The sequence below is a fragment of the Hylaeus anthracinus genome, unplaced genomic scaffold (assembly GCF_026225885.1).
Source record: "Hylaeus anthracinus isolate JK02 unplaced genomic scaffold, UHH_iyHylAnth1.0_haploid 12000, whole genome shotgun sequence".
Classification (NCBI taxonomy): Eukaryota; Metazoa; Arthropoda; class Insecta; order Hymenoptera; family Colletidae; genus Hylaeus; species Hylaeus anthracinus.
In genome coordinates this window covers 6,213,705-6,236,660 of record NW_026534347.1, presented here as the reverse complement: position 1 = coordinate 6,236,660, position 22,956 = coordinate 6,213,705, and the positions used below count along the sequence as shown (strand labels likewise).

Here is a 22,956-nt window from a genome sequence, read left to right as displayed (position 1 = left end):
CTGAAAGCTCGAAACGATTTGATTATTGAGTTCAATCATAGGTAGATACTAGATGTCTAAAATTGTATAATTCTGCAAAAAAAAAAAAAACGACAGAAATCTAATCAATCTGTGGATTTGGAGTTGACTTCTTCTGCATTCGTATTCGATCAACTATCGTGGGTTTGTTGCAACATTTTGTTTGTTCCATCCTCTTTGGTAACACCATCGACTTGTGTACAATAATCACGTTTAACGTTTGATCTCGCGGAAGAGTAGGTCAGCAACCCACCGAGCTGAATAACAGTCATCTCGCCAGCTATTTTTCACACCTCCTCCCTTCCCTCTCGTCTCCCTCCAACCTTTTCTTTCTTCCTCCGTTTTCTTATCCTCTCCCACGCCGCCATCTGCGCCTCTCGCCAGCGGAGCAAACTCCTTCAGCGTCGTCCTCTGCATTTTCCAAAGCGGCGTCCAGCAAGAAGAAGTCACCGCGCCGGAACGCCCGTTTTCCGCTCGAGGGACAAAACGGACGCGAACGCCGACCGTAGGGTTCCGTTCTACACGAACCATCTGCTTTCTGTTTCAGCGTGAAGACGGACATGGGCACCAGCGGCGCTACATCCAGGCTCTATATAGCAAACGCGAACAAAAAGGACAGCGGGAACTATAGCTGCGCTCTGGCGGATGTCGCCGCGGCCACCACCGTCTCCGTCCACGTGTTAAATGGTACGTTTCGAGCATTATTCGGTATAGTTATAGCTAGGTAGGTCAAGAGTACTCTAAAAACTCGAATCGGTCCATCTCTAAGTTTTTGAAACATCCTTGTATAATATTTTTACACGCTAATATGTAACCGCAACGACGATCACTGCTGGAGACCAGTGTCAGTTTCAGGTCAAAGTCCGCAATAAAAATAAATTCCACATCCGCTATAATAATTTCACCGAGCATTCACGAGGACGAGACATCACATTCGAGATCACACAACCGTGTCATTGGCGTTTTTACATCGCGCGGTTCATCTTTATTCATGGCCGTTAGGCGATCAAGATTAAACGGAGACCGCCTATCCGATGTTTGAAATGGTTCCGCCATTTTGTATTACCTACGCCCAAATGGTTCCGGTGTGTATTTTTCACGGTGTGGGACATCGAATATACGTCAAAGTGAGTTACGCGAGGTAACTGAAAATTATGCACAGCCCGCGAGCGCACATGTTCCGAACGTTCAACGTCCTATCTCATCGGCTCCTAGCGAAACATAAAAAAAAGAGAGGAACCTGTGACGCAGAAATTACTCGCCCGACTTGCCTGTGTAAATTCTTACGCGAGGTGACGTTTTAATAACACACGGGCGATGCTTTTTTAAGTTCGGGAGTAAACTTTTGTCTGAAACGGAACTACGAGAAACGAGGAACTAGGAAACACGAGGGAGAGGGAAGTCGGTCGCGATCGCCCACAAAAGTTTAACAACGTGGAACAGCTCGAGTGATGGGAGGGAATTTTATTGTCGAACGCAAACTGTTAAACACTGGGAATTTCATCTCCCTTGACTGGAAGCCTCGGGCGCCTCGTTCGGACGGGAACTAGAATCGTTTGCGACAACATTAGTACAGTGAACGTTTCCATTCTTCTCGTTTCTGGAGTAATGACTTCGATGCGACATAAAACAAGAGAAGACAAAAATATATATATAAATGATACACAATTAAGTCATGCATTATTTACTTTCATAGTAGTAATTGGTACAAACGAAACCTCAGTGGGCTAATTTTCCCCTCGCATAAAATGTTCCACGTTTGGAAGAAAATACACCAAGTACACTAATTGGTACTTCGCAATTCATGGTTTTGGGGTAGCTGTTTATTGCATCTCAATTTGCACGTTTGCAGGCTCACAAAGGACTCGAGGACTTAATTTGAAATACTGACTTGAACGCGGTATGCAAATGATGCTTGATTTCGATCAATGCCGCTTACATTTTCCGCTGTAGTTCATTGTACACCTGGCATTTCACGTAATTAAATCCTCGCGATAGACATTTCGAAAATACAAAAGACAATTCGCGACAAACGCACGCGTCCAATTGAAATTCTGCTACTCGACTGAACACTTGTTGTACGTCGAGTAATGAGAGCAATTTTCTCCAGGTGCATTTGCGAGCAATTAACGTCGTTAGGACCGGGCGTGTTGTTTTGTAACGATTAATATAATCGTAACGTATTTAAAAAGACAAATCGGTGTCCCTGCGAAAAGGAATGCACGTCAAAAAATGCACGTTTTCTTTTTTTTTAACGCAACAGCAGACACATCATTTATTATTTCTTATATTACGTTTTTTCCTCGCTCAGCGTTTCTCTTGAATTGTGTGTCCAATCTTCTACACGGGCCACCTATCCTTTCTTCTCCGTTATCCTTTTTCCGCTTACTCATATTAAACTTCAGACCACGGTGGACGGCGTGAAGAAGATAAGTGTTTGCTCGACCAACAGAAGCATCACTCGTCGAAAATTCTATAATTTTCTAAGTGGCAGCGCAATTTACCGTCGCTCGATTGAGCGTATTTTCTCGTGGTCGCGTTGTCATTCCTTGGTGTGTATATTAGACGTCAAAGTGCGCGATTTTCAATTACTTCAGGACGTACAATTTTTTTAGTACAGCTCCAGAACGAAGGAATTTCTGAGTAGAGATTCATAAATCGTGTTTGGATAAACTAACGAGTTCTTCCAGCACTCTTTACTTCTTCATTCTGTGTTTGTATTGCAAACAAAGTCTTTTAACTTTTTTTCAATCCTCTTCTTGTTGTAGATACATATCATAACAATAGGCCAACATTAAGGTTTCCCATTAATCCCATATTTCCGTTCGATCGTCGAGTCGCTCGAAAGGCACAATAAGTCCGCAGAATGGAGCGATTTGAAGCATCGCCTAAACAAAATTGATATCTACAATTGAATCGAATTAACCATTTCGCGGTTGCACTTTGGCATCCTCGACATGATTGGGAACCGTGTACAAGGACGAAGTTAACATTAGTGTAAATTGCTTTACGCGCGAATTTGCATTAAGCATCCATTGCCGCATTCTCCGGAGCTACAAAGCACGGACCATGTCAGCGAATCGCCCTAGCATCCGTACGAAGCCGTTTAAGGTTTCCCGTGGACTATACCTATCGTATAGCTCTAGGAGCTTATCGAGAAGGTCGTCTATCGAGTCTTCAGCCAGCGCTTGAAGTTATAGCGAATGCAAGGGGCTCTGTTACTCACTGATAACAGTGTTTGGGAGGCTCTAAGGAGAACGAAATGTTATAGCCATCCTTCGCTATCGATATAATTTTCCAGACTTTTGCACGGTCGATAATTGATTTTCCATGGCTTTTCAACGGCACGCTGTCTATTATCCCGTCCCTCCGTCCTGTTTCTTTCTTCCTTCACCTTGCCCTCTCTCGGTGTCGTTCATGAAAACCAAGCTTCCGAGCACGGATGAGTCATGAAGATCCTGCCGATGACGGCTGGCTCGATTGCTATTCGCGGCCCTCCGCTTCGTCTTGATTTTCATTCTCTTCGAGACGTTTGCGTAACCAGACTCGATCGGCAGCTACTCGAAGGAAATAGTCTACCGGCTGGTTATCAAGCACGGTAGACTGAAGAGCCACTCGTTAATACGGCTGAACGAGTTTGGATCGAAGCACTCTCTATCGTGCCGTTTTCAGGTACACTTGTTTAAAAGTTGTCTTGGGAACACTTTTTAATGGGGAATGTTTAGAAAGAATGACGCGTATTCAACCGATGTTCTAGGCATCAAACATCGAAGGATACACTTGGACATCGATCAAATATACCAAAATTCACGTGTAGTTCTAAACGCAGAATACTATCAACATTTAAAACGTACGCAAGGACTAATAAAGAATCATTTTCATTGGAGATTTTGCATCGAAATTCCTATGAATTATCGTGATTCTCACCAATCAGAAATCAATTCGTGACCCGTGTCAGAACATTAACAGAACGGGCCAACGGTGCTTCGATTAATCACGCTCCTCATCGTTACTCATGATCTTCGCTCCCGCCCTAATTCATCGTCGTGTTTACACGAATCCCCCTGGCGCAACGTAACAGGTGGAACGGCCCACCATTTTCGTAACATCGTCCTCTCAAAAAGTAACGCTCTTCTCCCCCTCCGTACGTTCCCAGAATTCCTTGTTCCCGATTCGCGACTACGAGACGGGAGCTTTGTACGACTAAGTTTCAAATTTATTCTCCCCACCGTTCGTTCGCCTCGCCCTCGTCAGCCGTCCTTTCTCATTTCCCTTCCGGTTTCCGATCCTTGGGGTAACCGCAGTGTTTCGTATGCCGCTTCCACCACCCACCTCCCATTCTAACGGGTGCTCGTGCATGGCGTATTCATGGAAAAGTTCGCCCGAGATATTCAGGTCGACCCATTTCCCTCATCGAGCCCTCCCCTTTCGACTCTGCTCTTTTTCCCGTGATATTTCCAACTGCTTTCTCCGTTTCTTTCCTCTGTTCTCGTTTCCTTTCTCTGCCTCCTGTCCCGTTTCCTCGCGATTTCTTGGATTTCGTATACCTCGCTTATGGTACGCGCAACTAGCCTAGCTTTCTACCTGCGAGAAACGTCAATCGCGCGCGAGTAACCCGGTCTCTCCTCGAATCCACTTTTCCACCGAGTGTAACCGTTTGTCTCCGATTACGACAGCTAATATCGATACGCCGAGGGAACAGCGCGTTTATCTTGTTCCGTTGACTTCACCAAATCGACGTGCCTTGATCGGATATGCTCGACGTAGCCTGTCGAGTTTTGTGATACGGAGAGGGTAGCGAGCGAGTTTAGACATTCTTTGTGGATTTACTTGGAGGGAAGTATTAAAGAGGTGCTAGTGGTCAGCAGAAGAACAGGAAGTATTTAAAGAAAGCTAAAATTATTTTAAAATAACACCATTTGTACAAACTCGATATATTAGCACGTGGTGTAAAAGTTACACTGGCCCATAGAGGGTTAAATTTACCCATCAACCCTTCCATGCACAGCGTACAATGATCGAATCGCATTTAGAGTATCTACGACGCATTTTTCAAAGTTTGAAAAGGCACCGCGTCGCAGTGAACTGACTTTCCGCGATCCCGAGGGAACGACGCTCCAGATTCCTGCGCGTTTCTTTGTCCCCGCGCCGCTGCGAGAACGTAAGCCCCGGGAAGTTTTGTATCCCGACGAAAATCACGTGTAAGTCGAATCGATGGGGCGGCACGGGCACGTCGATACGTACTGCTAAACGCAGGCTTTGGGATCCGCGGATGGAAGAGGCTTTTGAAGTTTCAGCGAGGGGCTTCAACTAGTTTTCACGGCGGCTTTTCGCGGCTCGGACCGACGGAAGTATCGGGAAGTCCCGCAGCGGAGGCGTCGTGCATTATTTACCAGGGATTATCACGAGTCGAGACCCGACGGCCGTAGTTCGATCATATCCGCGACCGAGGCTTTCGACTTTCCGAAAGAGAAAGCCGAGAGTTGGGAACAATAAAGTCTGCGAGGAACGAAACAATTTGCGCGGCACGGTTTCTCTGTGAAAAAAAAATAATCGTGATTCGAAACAGCGGTGAAAAATTTTCCATCGGTTCCTCTGCTGTCCCGCGGGGAATTGGGTATACAGGGTGTAAAAGCAGGAAGGAATGGAAAGTAGGGGAGATTTATGAACAACAAAAATGTGTACTTATAGCGGTGACTGCAAAGTGGAGAAGGTCGAAGGGAGAAAAGGGTGACTATGATTATATTGACATGTTGATCGCCACGTCTCCCATACATGGATGACAGTGATTTTCACTGAAGAACTAAAAAAATTAATTCTGAATGTCAAGTGCCAAAGAAAATAAATTCGAATGAAATTCTTGAATTTTGTCCAAAGTACTATGTTTACTAATGTTTTAAGAAACATATCACTACTAGTATCCAAAATGTAGAATACGTAAAAAGGAAAGAAAATGTCTGAGAAGTACATAAAATCGCAAATTCTTTTCCGTTCCGCAAGTTCCGTTCGAAACGTATCGAGAAAAATTGGCACGCGCAATTCGTCCGCGAAGCATTCGTTGTGCGCTTATTTGCGAAACGGAACACAACCGCGGGGATAACCGTGGACAATATCGTACTTTTAGTTCAAGCTTTGTGTCATTTCAATCTGGATAGAGATGAATTAGTTACCGGTCAAACTTGTTACCGGTACGGATTGTTCATGAGTGGGAATTGATTGATATTATTGTGTACAAAGTCTCCCAAGTAATGAAGTCAACGTGGAACGAAATTGAGTTTTAACTTTGCAGGAGGTAAGCGTTCGACGAAAATTCCAAGCAGGATTCATTCGCTTGTGCGGATTGCAATATTGGTAAACTAGTCTAATGGCGTATCGATGAATGGGGAAAATTCCTTGAGAATTTTTACCTGTATTTGGAAATTCACTAATTCGTTACATTGATAACGATAGTTAATTGGATTTCCAATAGTGCAACCCCCTGAAAAATCATACCCTTCCCAATTATTTATGATCCTCTTTCACTTCCTTTTCATAGAAATACTATCCAAGTTCCCACCTAAGTACACCCATTAAAGAAATTAATCGCCCTCCTTTAATTATTCCCATCCTAGAAATCACTGACGTCGATCCTTAGATGCAAGCATCCAGCTTGGGACTTCCAGCTGCCAGAACAAACCGTGGAAGGTCGGCCACAGTGGCGAAGGGTTAGACCTCCCTAAGAACACGAATATGTCTCCCAGTGCACCCTCTTGAACTCGCCTCCCTTCAACGACGTTGCAACGATCCCCTTTCCCATTTATCCACGACGCGAGGACTTCCGAAAGCGTTCGACGCAAGGATCTCGCCAGCAATGGGTATGCGAGACGCGCCAGGCGAAGAGTTATTACCTGGCGGTGTTGTGTGCAGGTAACTACAAGGGCGACCATAATGCTGGAAGTAATGCGAATTTGCTTGACAAGTGGTCGGACGGTCGCGGGACGCATTCGAAATCAGCTCCGCGCTTGGATCCACGGCTCTGAAATTCTGCGGGAGCGCGAGCACGCTCCCGAACCGAATGTCCTTCTACGTGTGTGTCGCCTACGAGTGTATCCGCGTTCTTCCTGAAAATGCTGCCCCCCCGAGGATGCGAATTACGATCGATCCCGCGGTGACCGTGCGAAACGTAATCGTCGGAGCATTTTGACGCTGGAAATCGTGGCACGGAATTTCGACGCTGCTCGCCTCAACGCTCGTCCCGCATTTCGGGAAGATCCTCGTTTCGTGGGGAGGCCGGCATGCACGCGAAATCACCGCAGACGTAGAATTTCGGGACCGTTTATATAGATTGTGCCGAGGCATTAATGGCTGAATTGCGGGGGCTTAAGGGAACCGAGGCGTTACGGCGAAATTACGATGAAGTGGAGTCTTCCTCGGGAATTGTTTACATGAAAATGAATGACGGACTTTTTCTATTTCGTGGTGTTCACGTGTATTGCAGAGACCAAGGAAAATTTTATTTATAATAGTATAGTCACTGGACAACGAATTAGTGACAGTGTTTTTCACTTCAAACACCACCTCGAAATAAATTACAAGGTACCGTTTGGATATCATTTATCAGACAGTAAAAATGATCGACAGTACCCAATGACTCTCTTCAGGACCAACCAGGAACAATTAGAGAATACGCTTCACCTCCTCCCCCTCTACGCCCTTTTTTTTAATAATTAGTATGCATTACCCCGAGGGTGCATCGTGGTTATTAATTAAACGCGACTCCCGCTGGAAAAGAAGCACATTACTCGACACTATCTGGCGGAGGATTCCTCGACTCTTCCTCCCTTTCTTTCACCGTCGCTCCACCTCCCACTCCTTATCTCTTTCTATTGTCTCAATTGCTGAAAACTTTCCGCGAAATTATCGTAGCCGGCGTAGAAGTTGTCGATTGCCTCGCCGTTTTCCCAAACTAATTCGACCGTGGAATACTTTAAGGGTTGAATTAAGGTAACGGGGTGGGTGGACGGGTAATAAGGGTAGCGACGGACACGTTCCATGAATGAGTTTCCCTGCCACTCGGGCACGTTGTAATGAATCGTTTCGCGACTATTATTAGTGCCTTAACTTCTGTGTTAGCGATGCCATCGCCGGCACGCGCGGCCCGTTGCTCTGATTATGGCGCAATTAATTTCATCGCGGCTCGCGCGAAAGCCAATCGCCGAGACGCCGGCTCTGGAATTTGAGTGGAGTATGTTTGCGAACGTATGGAAGTGTTTCTCGGATTAGGTGCTGGTAATTGGGAGGAACAAGACGTTTTCCGGAGCAAAGGTCATCTTGGACACTTTTATTTGTCTAATTTTTAACCCTTTGCACTATAAAGTCACCTATGGCTTGGCACTTCGAACAGTTAATAAAATAAATTATTGGAAAGCAAACTTATTTCAAGATTATTTCAATCTTGAACTTATTTCAATTCCAGATTGTTTGAAATAGATTCAAATCGAGAAATAAAAGGTAAAAGAACAACAGTCTACTTCTGTGAAACTAAATACTCGTATCTTAATATTCTTAATATTATACTACATTCTTTAAGAGCGAACATCGCACCTAACATATAATATAAAAACCAGAAACAATAAATCAGAGTTTTCGAGAACAAACTAAGAAAGCACTTATACTGCATAGAGGTCAATTATTTGTTTCTTGAAAAACCTAGCCCTGTCCGGAAAAGAATCGGATAAATAAACTAAACTACGAATAGAAAAGACCACCACCAGAAATAAATTGCGAATAGAGCTCGACTGAAACAGGAAACGCACTTCCGAGCAATCATCGTAACGCCAAAAGTGAATAGCTAATGACTCCCTGGCAACTAGATTGGCCCGCGAGGCCTCCGCTCGGAAACATTCAAATTAACCATTCCCGAGTCTCTTCCATTTAAACTCGGCGTAACAAAAGGAATCCCGAAATCCTTGTGAAACCAAGAAGCCACCGCAATCCGTGCAGGAGCTAAGATCCATCCCCCGAAAACACAGGCTCTGCTATACAACCCCTTAAAGATAATTGTCGAGCGTCAAGACGGCGGCGCGGGGTGAAGGGGCCACGGAGGATGGAGTCGCTGGAAAAATGGAAGTAAAAACGTAATGAAAGCCAAAGAGAACTAGGTGGATGTAAGCGGCGCACGGAGAAAGGAAGGAAAAAAAGGGAAAGAAGACGAGGAAGAGGACCGAGGGATGTTGGGAGCGAGGGAGACGGAGGAAAGCCCTCGTTCTCGAAAATGAGCAGTTCTTGGCCCAGTTAACGCCTATGAGGAGACAAGCGACTAGCTATGGAGTGTGTCGCTGGTTGGTCCTGGCATGGAGGCGAGGTTAGGGGGTTATTTCGCGGGGTGTCACGCCCTACCCATTAATAACCGTAGCCGCAAGCTCTCGAGGACCAGGATGCCCTCTCTATCTCTACTTGCCGGGTCTCCTTTGGAGTCACGGTTCCACCCGCCGTCGGAGCCACCCTTCATCCTCAGCCCCTTGATTCTCTCTCACGGTCGCTCCGCTACGCTCTGCCCGACTACGACGACCGTGAGGAGTTTGCAAAGCTCTCCTCGCGAGACGTAGTTAACGGAACCGGCGCACGCGGTCATGTATAATAGACAGAAGAAATCTCCCGAGGGTGCTTGGCAGCTCATTTCGCATACGAAATTTCTTTTTTTAAGACAACCTTCGTAACCCTTAACTGGACATGGGGCGCGACTTGGTGTTTCTCTACCTATGGTGTGCTGAAACCTGAAACCTAACTTTGTGTTTATTGTAAAATTGTATAGTAGAAGTTGAAGTCCAGTAAATCGTTTTACAATTAAAGGACCATGCTCGCGATTTTGCAGGAGAATTGGATGGCATAACCTTTTGTATTTTGCAGTATTATGCTATAATGAATCAGTTTGATATTTTCGGCTGATGGTGCTGCCAACGGCAAGGGTGAACATTTATTTACAATTTTCTAAAAAAATTTGATATCACAATTTAATTTTTCAGCATTTAATTACCATAATTCTTGCAATTAGTCTATACTGCATAAGCCATAAATAGTTTAAATATACAATATACAAACTAACACGAAACTAAAGAATCGTATAATTTGATGTTGCAAACAGATTTCGAAGCTGAAATATTGATTATATTTCCCTGCGTCTAGATTTTTCTTTCTCCTTTCAAATCCCGAGCCTGGAAGAGTCAAGATACGCGTAAACGTCGCGCAAAACGAAACGCGTCACTTGCGTTTATTTCCTCGCGACGAATTCCCGAAGGAAGACTTTATTTGAAAGCAATTCGAGTGCCTAGTTTGCCTCAACAGCGAGCCAACCGGCGCGGAGGCGAATTTAATTCCCGCCAATTTGTAATATTGACTGCGCAAATTATTTTCCGGGCGTGACGAGGCGTTCCGCCGACTCAACAAGTTCAAGTGCCACTCCTCGGGCCGCCCAGGAACGCTCGTCCAGCACTTCATGTAATATACAAGATTTTCCGCCGGTCTCCGTTTCCACGACGATGTTTTAAGCTCGTTTATTATAAATTCCCACCTAGCCTCGGTGTCGCGACGCGAATCTGTTATAACGTCACTTTGGAAAATTATTTCAATACCGATGACTGCGAGCTCCTTCGAGAGAATCGGCTTTCACTAGACGAATGTAGTATAATGAGGCGCACGGAGGGAAATCACATTTATATATCACATTTATATATCACATTTATATATCCCTATAGAAATAACGGCACGAGTCCAAGCTCAATGCGATACCTCGGAGTTATTTACGAGTCATTAGTCTGGTTCGGAGAGCAACATTGTGCAGGATGATCTTACAGTTCGGTAGAAAGAATTTTCTGAAAAAACATTCTCCGTAATATATTTAATAACGTACTCAAAGAATATTCTTAATAATATTCTTAAAGGATATTCTGGAGTATACTCCATTGTCAATAAGCATGAATTGTGACTTTAGAGCAATAGTATACGAACTATCAGATTGCAATGACTCGCAGCTTCTCGTACAAGTGGCGACTTCTGTGCTATTACAGTTTACCTTATTTACAGGAAACATTTCACGAAAAATGGATTAGGTTCTGTTTTTCAAATGTCGGTACGTCCAAACGTAATCGACACACATAACTCCGACGTTTCCATTAACTTTCGGGATTGTTCCGCTCGATTCCAGTCTCGGTGGCATCGAGATCCTTTCGTTTTAATCGGCGAATCTGATTCCATAAGAAACTTCCGTTTCAGGAGGGATAGTGGGTGGGACAATCGCAGGACGACATCCCGGAGTCGATTCTCTCTATGGCAGTTAGGAAAATAGGTTCGTTCGCTTTCCGGATGAACGAAGACGTCCTCGACGCCTTATTCCACGGGAACTGGAAGGATCCAATTAACGAGGCGAAGATCTAGGGCTAATTGTGAGAATCGGCTTACCAGCGTCGGGCGTAAACAGAGTTGTAAATTTTTCTAGCACTGGGAGCCGTTTAATTGAATCCTGAAAACTGGCTGCCTTTAAATACTTCGTCCTGGACTTCGAATAGAGCCAGAGCTTCTGAAACCACTTCTGGATCGAATTTCCGGGAGTAATGGTTTGATTCTAGAAGTGATTTTAGGAATAATTAGTTAATTATTACTTTTAGGTACCGCTTCAGTTCTAATGCGATGTAATAATGATTTACTCATGAACTTCGTGATTATTTTTAAATGGGATTCCTTCCTATTTTTCCTTCCTGTTTTTCTCAAATTCAACGAATAATCCACTCCTGGTTTTTCCTAAAATTCGACGATATTTTTGCCCGTGATTTGCAAAAGGCTTCCAAACGAGATTCTGCGCGAATTTGATCCCGATATTTGACGTTAATTTCAATCTCGTCCACTTACATTTAATTATACGGGAACATCGAATTAAGAGCACTTAAGCCAGAAGAGGAGGATTACGGATTAACGAAAAATCAAGAACCGTACATTAATCCGGCCTAAGTCTGGGCTTCGCGATGTTTTTCCATCCCCCTTTCGGCACCGTTCATCATTCCTGCGTTTTCTTTTTTCCCCTCTGTCCCTTTCTCGACTCTATTCCCCTATCATTTCCTTAATTGCTGATCCATACTCGATCCTCTCGACTGGAGATCCGTGTATTTTTTTTTGTACCCTAAAGCAGATGATACGGTGTTTTCCTTAACATTTCGTGGATTTACAATTTCCATTTTTCGCGAGGTATAAGTGTCTAAGGTCTACATCATTGTGCATATTTCGCCTGATTAATCTTCATGGTTAAAGAACCGTCATTTGCATTTCTGTATTTGTGTAATAATTAGACCGTTAATTTTATGCGTTTATGGCAGCTGGTAATATTGCTAGGACAATATACGCGGAGTATATTTCACGAGTTAATATAATACTGTCAATGTTTCATTTTGCATAACGGTATGGGATGTATTGGACAGGAACACGCGGCTTTTATATGTCGTAAATGCATAAAATTTGTACTTTGGAGAATAACGTGTATCTTTATTAAAAAATGTTAATAATTCTGGAGTAAAATCGACCCTTATATTTTTCATAGCAAACTTAGTAATTTCATTGTTGAAACTCCTCTCTTTCTCTCTTATAAATACATTTTTTATTTTGAAACGTTTTCTTTTGACAAAGCAGCGTCAATAAATAAACAGGAAAAATTTTTTCAGATTAAAATATTTCTGTAATTAATGTTTATGAAAATATAAAACTACAATCTCTCCTAACGAAGGCCTGAGCAAAAAAAAACGAAAGTATATTAATCTGTAAGTCTTATTCAAGACTAATAATAGAAAATTAAATTAGAATATTCTTGTAGCGTTGGAAATTAAATTAGAATATTTCGTACGCCAACGGAGCAATGCGAAACACGCGGAAGTGTTTCATATTTTCGAAGGGAACGTTTTATTTTAAAAAATGAGGTTTACACGACGAATGTTTTTCTCTCTCGTTCTGCTCGCATTCTCGACTGAATTCGAATCCCCGACATATTTTTCACGAGTTTTAAGTTCTCAACCGCGCGCCCAGTCTCATCCGCGACCAATTGGGGCTTTTGTCGTGCCGGAGAAATTCGAAACCCATTCCGATCCACTATTCGATCCACTATTTCGAGCACGTAACAGTGTCGGCTAAAAACGGCTACTAACCCCGAAACGTTATTCCGAGAATTAAACCCACTTACGCAGGTTGGCAGTTCCCTAAACTTTTAAAGCGGTCGCTTAAATTCGACGCTTTTACCTCTGGAACTTTTAAATAGATCCGGTTGCGAATACCATACAGTCCCTAAGCAGTTCTTTCTTCCCTCTTTTCTCGCAGCGATTCATTAGTCGGGAAACTGAATCGAATTTGAGGCTAGAATTGCTGCGTGCACTACCGACTGCACGAGAGACCATTCGAGTGCTCGTCAAATCTATTCTGAAACAAAGAGGGACAAAATGGAGGCAAATGTACGTTTTCAAATCGCTGGGGATGTGATTCGTAAAGGATTTTGTTTCTTATTAAATCGTTGACGAGACGATTTAATTAATTTAAAATATTTTAAATTCGACAACAATGTGAACAAACACTTGACCTACGGTGGAAATAAAATAGAAAAAACCAGGGTGAAAATGATTTAATATACAATAAAGACGCGCCGTGAATTAATCGTTGCATTTGAAATATTTGCATGCTGGAATTCGAAACAGGCTCTTCAGTTGCGTGTAATTAATATCACCGTTTGACGCACCCTTCCGCGCGTGAAACAAATTCGTTCGCGTGTTAAGCGCCAGACCACCGACCAATGTGGAAAATTACAATCAAAATTTCAGTTCGTGAGAGGGGGAAGTTGCGAAATTGGAGTTTTCAATGTGGGACAGGAAACATTATTGTTAATTTGCTTAATGTCTTAATATAAATATATGTATATATTATTGAAATGGAATGTATATGAAGTAGTATATACTATAATATTTGTTAGGATGTAAGTGCCAGAAATGGTATTTATTTCATATCAACAGCTTCGAGATACTTACGATACTTCTTCATTTGACAATATTCTAATTTTAACATTTCACAAAGTGTTCTGAATACGAATCTTCAAAAGATCAAAGCTTTGTTTGGTATCAACCATGAAGAACCGAATTGCTATTATATTTAATAATTAATAGATTAATTAATTTTCGTTGTTTCAGGCGAGAATCCAGCGGCCATGCAGCACGGCGGCAGCGGAGGGCTGAGATCAGTCTTCGTCCTCATCGTCCTCGCGACGCTCACCTCGTCGCTTTCGAGGTGACCGTGATGACTCGATTGTTCCGCGGGCCTGCAGTTCGAATGGTGCTAACTTTCTTCATCCACGCGGCCAGATCTTGAAGCGATGGCGACGATCTGGCCCGTTTCATCGAAGCCAGAAAACTCACCAGGAAACAGGAACGTTTTCCACGACGAAAACGGAAAACGTTGCGAAATCGACGCCTCGTTTTTCCAAACACGAACGAAAATCGCGACAGGAAGCGAGGCTCCCTCGTTGGAACCCTCGTTCCTCGCGCAACGTCATCGACAGACTATCTTTTCCCTTCTTTTTTGTGTTCTTTCCTTTTCACGGTACGATGCTGACTGGAGCGTGAAATTCCTCCGAGAACAACGAAGTTTCTTCTCTATTGAGACCACTCGTGGATCGTGTTTACAAGTGCTCGATGCTCGAGGCCCATTTTATTATGAGCCCGTTGCCATAAGCGACACTTTCGCGCTTCCTATGCGAAACGTCGAACGGGAGGAGGGCGACGGACGTTCGCCGTTGTTTGTACAGTCGAATTGTTGGTAATTGTTTGCAGCAACGCCCGACTTCATCGGATTCCACGGCATCGGAATTGAATACGGTGCGTTGGTAAATGTTTTGGTGGAGAGGAGTAGTTATCGTCTCTAACTTTCAAGGTGGAATTGTTAGAAACTTCTGTTCGTGTTCTAGCTAATTATGGTTAAGAGAAAGAATGTACTTTTTTCATATTACTACAGTCTTGTTACGAGTTTCACAATGGATAAGTTTGAAGAGCTATCAAGTATCTCCATGTGCAAACATTATTTGCATATCCTGCAAAGTTTCTTGAATTAATTTGACCCTCCCCGATAACCCCAATTATAATACGTTTGGCTATTGAATAAAGTTCTGGCACCACTGAGATGTATTTATAATTCAATATAAATTCAAAGAGAAATTTGAATAATTTAGCGAGAATAACAATCGAATTTCATTAATATTATTAGTTGAAAAGGAGTACCTCTATTTCAAGTTTAACAGGAAAGATACCTCTTTAACTGTGAGAAAGTACACACAGGATTGCTAGTTCCAATAAATATACATATTTCTATTTTTTCTAACAACTCTACCTTGAAAACTAAAGGTGACGAACGAGTAGTCGTTGCTTCAAACGCTCCCGAACACCCTTCAAATGCTTCTCAATCGCTGAAGTCGAGGTGGGCGCTATTGTAAATAATTATCGAGTCGTTCGATTGCGTCGGAGCCCTCGCGGAGCCCTCGAAGAGTGAAGTTTCGGAAGAAGCCGGCTGCAACCGAACTTCCATTGAGCAGATTAACATATCAGTCGATTTCTGAGGTCAGAAATCGCGGATTTTCCTGTTCGCTGTTACCCCGGGACGAGGAGCACTTTGCCGGCTCGAGCACTCCCGCGAGAAGAGGAGTGTCCTCGAGAATTAGAAAGCTTTCGTCGCGGTTGTTGACGTAATTGAGGCGCGTTCAGTCGAACGAGACGTTTTCCTTTGTAGCGCCACGGACTCTGACTACCGAATACTCGACGAGTATTGTTTACCCGAACCCAACAGCCTTCGAGCGAGCCGCGAAAGGGAAATTACGAAAGTTATTCGTAATCGAAGCAACTTTCGCGTCTTTGGAAGTAGTAACGACCACGAACTGGACGAAGCTGTTTCGTCGAGGAAATGATTAATCCTGACGGGACACGGATCTGTTCTTGAGGAGAGAGAAATCAGAACTGGGGAAATAAAGTGGAGGATTCAAAGAAACTTGGTTAGCCAAGTGATCTATAAATGCGTCACGGCTCAGACTGAGCACGATGCTGAGGCTATGTTAATAGGTAGACAAGATTTTTCAAAGAGAAATTTCTCGAGGGAAAGTGCTAGACCAATAGACTTCTTGATCGAAAGGTAATCATGATGTTTGGGTTTATGGGTGTTCTGTCATTTTTTTGAGAGTAGAAGTCTGGGGACAGTGTTATCTTGTATTGGAGAGAGACTTTTATTTGCTTAGTTAATTTACATCATTTTAGTGCATCGTGTGCGTATGGCTACTAATTGGATCCTTATATAAGGTGTTCTGCAATGAATGGTGCAACCAGCAAGGAGGGCCTAAAACGATTGAACAGTGTAATTACTTTTTCTTAACGGATCAATACTTCATATCAATATTATTCAAGGTATAGAGAATTCACACCTCAACTATTTTATTTTTCATTCTAAAAGGAGTAAAAGTTCCAAAGTGATTTAACAACTCGCATCCCCCTTCCCCCATTTACTTACCGTACTCACCGTGCGAGCTAATGGCGGTTCCAGTGTGTATCGACGGAAAACACCAACCAATGAACCGCATAGTGCGTCTACATTTTACATCAGGCTCGGTTCGGAAAGCGAGCAACATCGTGCGATACCATCAGCGCTCATGAATAGCGCCGGAACGACGAACTTTAAAGGCGCTGCGCGGCACGCTGTTGCAAACTTGAAACCGTCGTATAATAGCCGTGCACAGGGTGGCAGAAAATTATCACTCGCGATTTATAAAGTGCTCCCGTTCCTGGACTGCCCCGGAGCGCTCAACCGGGCAGACAATGATCGCTCATAAAGTATCGAATCACTTCCTGGCCCCTGTGTTTATCGCGTGTCGTTATGCAAATTTGCGTTCGCTACGCCGCTATAAATTTGACACTTTGATTACCAGACCGTTTCGGTGGACAATCATTTTTCCATTGGACACCGACCTCGCCCCTCCAACTTTTCCAAATGCGTCTGCATAAACGACGGATACACGCGATCGGTCTGTCCAATTCGCATCCACCTACCCTATGACGTACAATCGCGCGTGTTAATCGGTTTTCGCCCTTCGGTGGATTTGATTTTTTTTTCTCCTCCCTTCTCGTCTCGTTTTATCCTCTTTCCCCTCTCTCTATTTTTTTTTTTTTTTTGTTCGTTCGACGGAAAAGGACAACGCGAATCACACCGGTATCCCGATCCCATCGACCTAATCGGGATAGGTTGATGAATTTCCGCGGCGATCGTGAATCTGGAAAGACCTTTCGATATCGAGCCTGGCACGGATTTTCCCCGACAGCGATCGCTTTTGATTAATCGGCCCTCGCCGATGGTTTATTTACCGTGCTTGATTTCTATTTGCGATGCATTTTTATGAGGCGTTTAACAATATTTCCACCGCTGTTTCGCATAGATCTGTTTCGAACGAAAGGTGTCTTTCGCAGCTTCGCATTTGGGGAATAATTTTCTGTTGAAGACTGGTGGAAGATCAATTTTATTTATACAAGTACAGATTGCGTTCTTACGTTCGTTTTACTTGTTGATATTTAGTTCGGAATGGGTCCCATTAAAAAAGTCGACTATCTTAAATTTATAAAGATCAATGAATAATAAGGATGAAAAGTTCTTGCTGTTACTTAACTTCACCTCTTCATCTACCCTGTTATGGGTTGAAAATAAAATTACTGCACAACTGAACCGAACCCCACGAGTATAAAAGATTTCCAGCCTGTTGTTTGTCTATCATTTAACGTCACAAAAAATTCATCCGACGATCGCCAAAAAAAATTGAAATTTCGTTCCAGTCCCATTTAATTTGACGTAACAGCCATCTATTTAATCATTTCGAGCGCGGAGAGAATAAATCGAGCGGTGCAAACAAACGCGAGAAATAGTTTTTAATTTTTCCCGTATCGCGTTCGTGTTGCGAGAATTTCTTCTCGCGGAAAATGAATACCATCGAAATGATGAAATCGAAATAACGAAGAGGCGCCACTACTGAAAAATTACGGTCCATGTTTTGGATTACATATCGCGGTTCTTTGTTTGCCGAACTCTTATAGAAGCTTCAATCAACCAGCTGTGCACAAATAGCGCTGAAAAATGGACAAAGGCGGCCGCTGTTGCACACAATGCTTCAAACATAATAAAAAAAAAAAAATTTCGTTCAAATGTACGGGATAGCGGCAAAGGCTATACTGAAAATTGATTGGGAAAACAAATGGAAAAATCAGCGACGACACATATTTTAAAAAGGAAGCGAAATCAAACTCTAGCATCGAAAAACTATAGTAGTTGTTATATACGACTCTTTTAACGAATTGATCGTCACGTCACCCAGAAACGGGTGACAGGACTTTTGCATTAAAGAAGTAAGTAAATTAATTCCGAAGATGAGACAGAAATAAAAATAAATCTAGAAAGATTTGTGGATTTACCGACGTTGCACCATTATAAATAAAACTCACTCTTGTATTATATTTTTTTAATTTTCTATATCTCATACAAAAATATCAAATTTTCAATACCTGCTTCTAATACCAACAAATTATTTTCCCTTTGGATGCAATATGTATTCACACTGATCGAGACAAATAAATTTCATATGTACTACAATATAAGTAGATTCCATCCAGCAAGAATGATCCATCCGACCTGTAGTTGTTCCCCGAGGATCGTTCGATGCAAATGTGCGACGATGAGGCGAACGGAACGAAATTTTCCACGTAATGCCCGTAAGAATCGATTGCGGGATGAAAATCAGCGTTAGATTCGATTCGGGAACGGTTAAACGGGTCATGACAATGACGTAGGGGTTGTTCGGCGTAAATCAGCGGGTCGTGGCCGCGGGGGTAACCGGCCGCCGGTTGTATAATACGATAATTTAGCTTGAGCATTATTGTATGGCCTGGTGCAAAATATTTCAGCGAGGCACGCGCGTGCACGCGAACCGCTGCACAAAAACCACATCCGTGTAACCGATGCCCGTGATAAATTTAATTATCACCTGGACCGTGTCCGGGACACTTTTCAGCCTCGGAACCCCGTATCCCCGAGCCGTCCAGGAAATCAAATTCTCCTCGGTCCTTTTGTTCCCTTTGTCTCGTTCGTTCCCTATTCTCTGTTTTGCCACCGTCACCTTTTGTTCGTTTTTCACAGATCTTGCGCCCCACCCCCGACTTCTTTCGCATTTATCGATTTCGTAGTTTTATTACTTTCACTTGGGGAGGGGGTAAGTGGCAAGTCTCGTAACTCCGACAGCAGATATCGGTGAGGATCGCCTAATGGGCCTTGGTCGACTGAACGACAGGCCTTCAATTACCTTGTTATTACTCAATCTCAGGTGGTATATACTGCTTTTTACTTAAAGTAGTGCCGAGTTACTGATTTCCAACAATGTATTATTCGATGATAACAAGGGGTATCTAATGAAGTCTTTCTATCTGGAATCAATTTATAAATACTTTGAAATCTCGACTACGTCGTCAATAGAAATTTAAGTAATTGGAAGTATTTCTACTTGAAACTTAATTTAAGTTAGGAATGGCTTGGTCATCCAATCGAATTTCTCCTTTGCCATTTTCCCTCGCATATTTCCGCTTCTTTTATCTTTCCGTATCGCATCTTTTACTTTCATGTCTTGTTTACCACTCCAGGCGGCCCATCTTCTCTTCAACCCTCCTTGTTCTCCCCTCGGCGTCCTCGTCTTCCGCCGGAATTGTCATCCATTTCCATTTCGCGAAGAGCGAACCGCTGTCGACGGCTGGAATTCGCAAAAAACCGCATTTGCGAATTAATGGTAAATACTCGATGGTATCCACGATGAGAATCGCATACGAGAACCCTTCTTGAGAAACTGGTCTCGAGGTGGGACCGAGTCTGACCTCCCACGACTACTTCACGCTTGAAACAATCACAAAGTTTTCCATAAGAGGCTTCGAGATTTGATTACTATAAAATATCTCCAATCTTTTAATTTCGAATGAAATCACACACGATCTCAATGAAATGAACAAGCGTAAAGTCTGGAGCCTTTACTACTGGGTTTCAAAAATTCAATTTTTGTTAAGTATTTGACACGTACTTGTTAGTTATGAGAACGATGAATTGTTGATTCTTTTAATTAAAGTTACAAAATAGACATTAGAGTTTGGAACACCAGAAGGGGGGTTGTTTATCGTTCTCGGGGATGCGTTGTTGACGTAAAACGGTTCGTTAATTACAAGCGAGACGCCTATGCGCGGTTCATTAATGCACAGCGCTCCCATAATCAGGTCACGACTGGCTTAAAGTCGCTTCAAGACCTCGCTTCTTGGTGGACATAAAGCTCTCATTGTGCTCTACGCGAATTTTGCATTTCGCTGAATTAGGCAACGTCAGAGGGAGAGATTTTGAATTGAAAACGGAATCTATCTTGGAAATTATACGGGTTAACGAAAAATACGTAGCTGAATGAGGATGCATAAATCAAAGACGCGGAATAGAATTTTCTTGCGGGAGACTTCGCTGCTTACATAATGGGTAGTAACGATGGACGAAATTTGGGGAGACTTTGAAACATTGAACACATATTTGGATAACTTGGTTCCTTCTACTTCTAATTCTACTACTTTGTAATTCAAGTTCTAATTTTTATTCAGTCTTTAATAACGATACTACATTGTATCGTTCATAATCTCCGAAAAATTAAGGTTTGTGATCGAATAAAGACAAAGACAATCTTGAAGAACATTTAAAAAAATTCCTAGGGAATAATAGGAGCTTAAATAGATTTTTATAATAATATTAGTATTTCATAAGTGATTTCAAGAAACCAAAGGGTCTATATCCGTAATATCTATCAACTCCTTTACGGTTGCACCATGTATTTACCTACGGTTATATTTTATTTTTTTCCAATACAGTGTAGAAATTCTGCGATGTAGAATTTCCTGTCTTCATTGTGGTTGAAATTTCATTACAAACTGGGCCGTTCAAAATCACCGCGTGCTAATGCCCGAAAAGGCAAAATTGAACGTGCGTTTACATTGCACTGTTTGATCGAACATTTGCAGCGTGGATTCTTCGTGTTTGTTTCGTCGAGTGTATGCGTCAGCGTGAGCGAGGCTCTTGAATTTTTTTTGCGTCCATCCGGATCGCGAGAATTGACAAAATTCCAAATTCTATAGGCACGCGGTTAGAATTTCAGTGAACAAAATCAGCGAGAATTAAGAAAAAGCCAATAATTATTGTTGTATGTAAGTAAATTTGATTAAAATTTTTTTATTTAAAAAAAACATTTCAATTGTTGTTTTCGTGTACTTTTAGTTGATTTACTTTAAATGTGTGCTAATACACCAATGCATGGACAAGAAGACAATAGAACATCTTAATTGAGTAAAAAAATACATTGACGCAGCAATTAACGAAATATATTTTTTTAATTTTCGAATTACTCATGTAAGTCATGTTTTAAACAAAAATAACTAATAACGTTGTTTCGTGAAAACATTCGCTGAATGTTTGACCAAAAACTTGACACCACCAGAGGGATGTAATTATTACAATACAGCTCAACGATTTCTATGATAAGATAATTATCATATAGTATACGATAAACCCAGTTCGTTTACTAGGCATTCTACCAATAAGCGAAACGAACTTTCTGTCGAATTTCAAGCACATTTATACGCGCGAATCGAAGAGAGACGAACCCTTAAATCGTTTGCAATGTATTTTTCTGAGAATTCTGAATTCTCGAGTTCTTTAATCGTTACATTTCTTAATTTATTATTCTGACATGATTAAAGATTTCTAAACTTCTTTCTACTTGTCTCGACAAACGATAAATGTGCGTGGAACTCGACGGAGAAATCGAATCTTCTCCGTGAAATTCCTCGACGACACACGATTAAATAGTTGGTGTGGACGAAGGGGAAGGAATACCTCCTCCTCGAGTCGACGTCGCGTCACTTGTATCCTCGAACGATTCTCCATTTCTATTCGATTGAACCAGCACCATGGACGACAAGATTTTCACGGCCGCGTTCCGTAATATTCGACGCTCGGCGTCGCGACGTTTTTGCGAGTAAGAATCTTTTTCTGCGTGTGTGCGTGTGCGTTATTCGTTTGTATGTGTGCGTCCTCGCGTGTATCCTCGAGTACGAATACACGAGTAATTCGTAACGCGTTTGATAAAAAAAAAAAAAAATGATAATATAAAATAAAATAAAGTAAAGTAAAGTAAAGTAAACTAAAAGGAAAAAAAGTATTCTGAAGTTAGACAAAGTAAGTCACACGCGACGCGTCAGTTCGATCGAAGATCGATTAAATTGGGGGTGAGTTGCCATTTTACCGAGAAGAAGCAAATAGACTTCCTTGAGTTTAAACATTTTTGAGTCAGGAGGATGTAAATAATTGTTGCAAACCACTTTGCGTTTAGTTTCCTAACAATAGTGTTCAAATGTTTAATAATTTTGAAAATTTGATTGCCTTCGGGTTTCGAGCTTGCAGTGTCGATGGTACCAATTTCGATCTTCGATCGAATTGACCCCGACCGGAGTACATTGTATGTAAAATCGAAGAACATTCGTGTAAAGTCTTCGGCTCGATATATTTGCTCATCGCTAACCACGTCTCATCATCCATAGTAATGTATCCATGATAACGATAAAGTAAATAAAAAAAAAAAAGACACGTCTATAAGCATCCGTAAGTTATTGGTACTTATTAATGTCATTAACGCGGTTAAGGTGCGAACCTGTTGTAGGGGGGGGGGGATACCACTCGAAGGGAGAACAGAGAAGAGACGGGAAAAAAAACATAGAAAATCCATTTAATGTCGGTATTCGCTGTTCACTATTTGTAAGATTCAAGAAGGTAAATACAATAAATTCATAGTACTTAATC

General features: G+C 42.3%; 1 protein-coding gene across 1 annotated transcript in view; it reads left to right on the top strand.

The window, feature by feature from the left end:
• Nucleotides 1–19,250, top strand: part of LOC128890130 (peroxidasin-like) — a 232,890-nt gene extending 213,640 nt beyond the window's left edge. The window contains exons 8-9 of the mRNA XM_054148367.1: nt 566–705; nt 14,208–19,250. Coding sequence (XP_054004342.1) covers nt 566–705; nt 14,208–14,308 — 241 coding nt within the window. The 3' untranslated portion in view covers nt 14,309–19,250. The remainder of the gene's footprint in view (nt 1–565; nt 706–14,207) is intronic.
• The last annotated feature ends 3,706 nt before the right edge of the window (nt 19,251–22,956 follow it).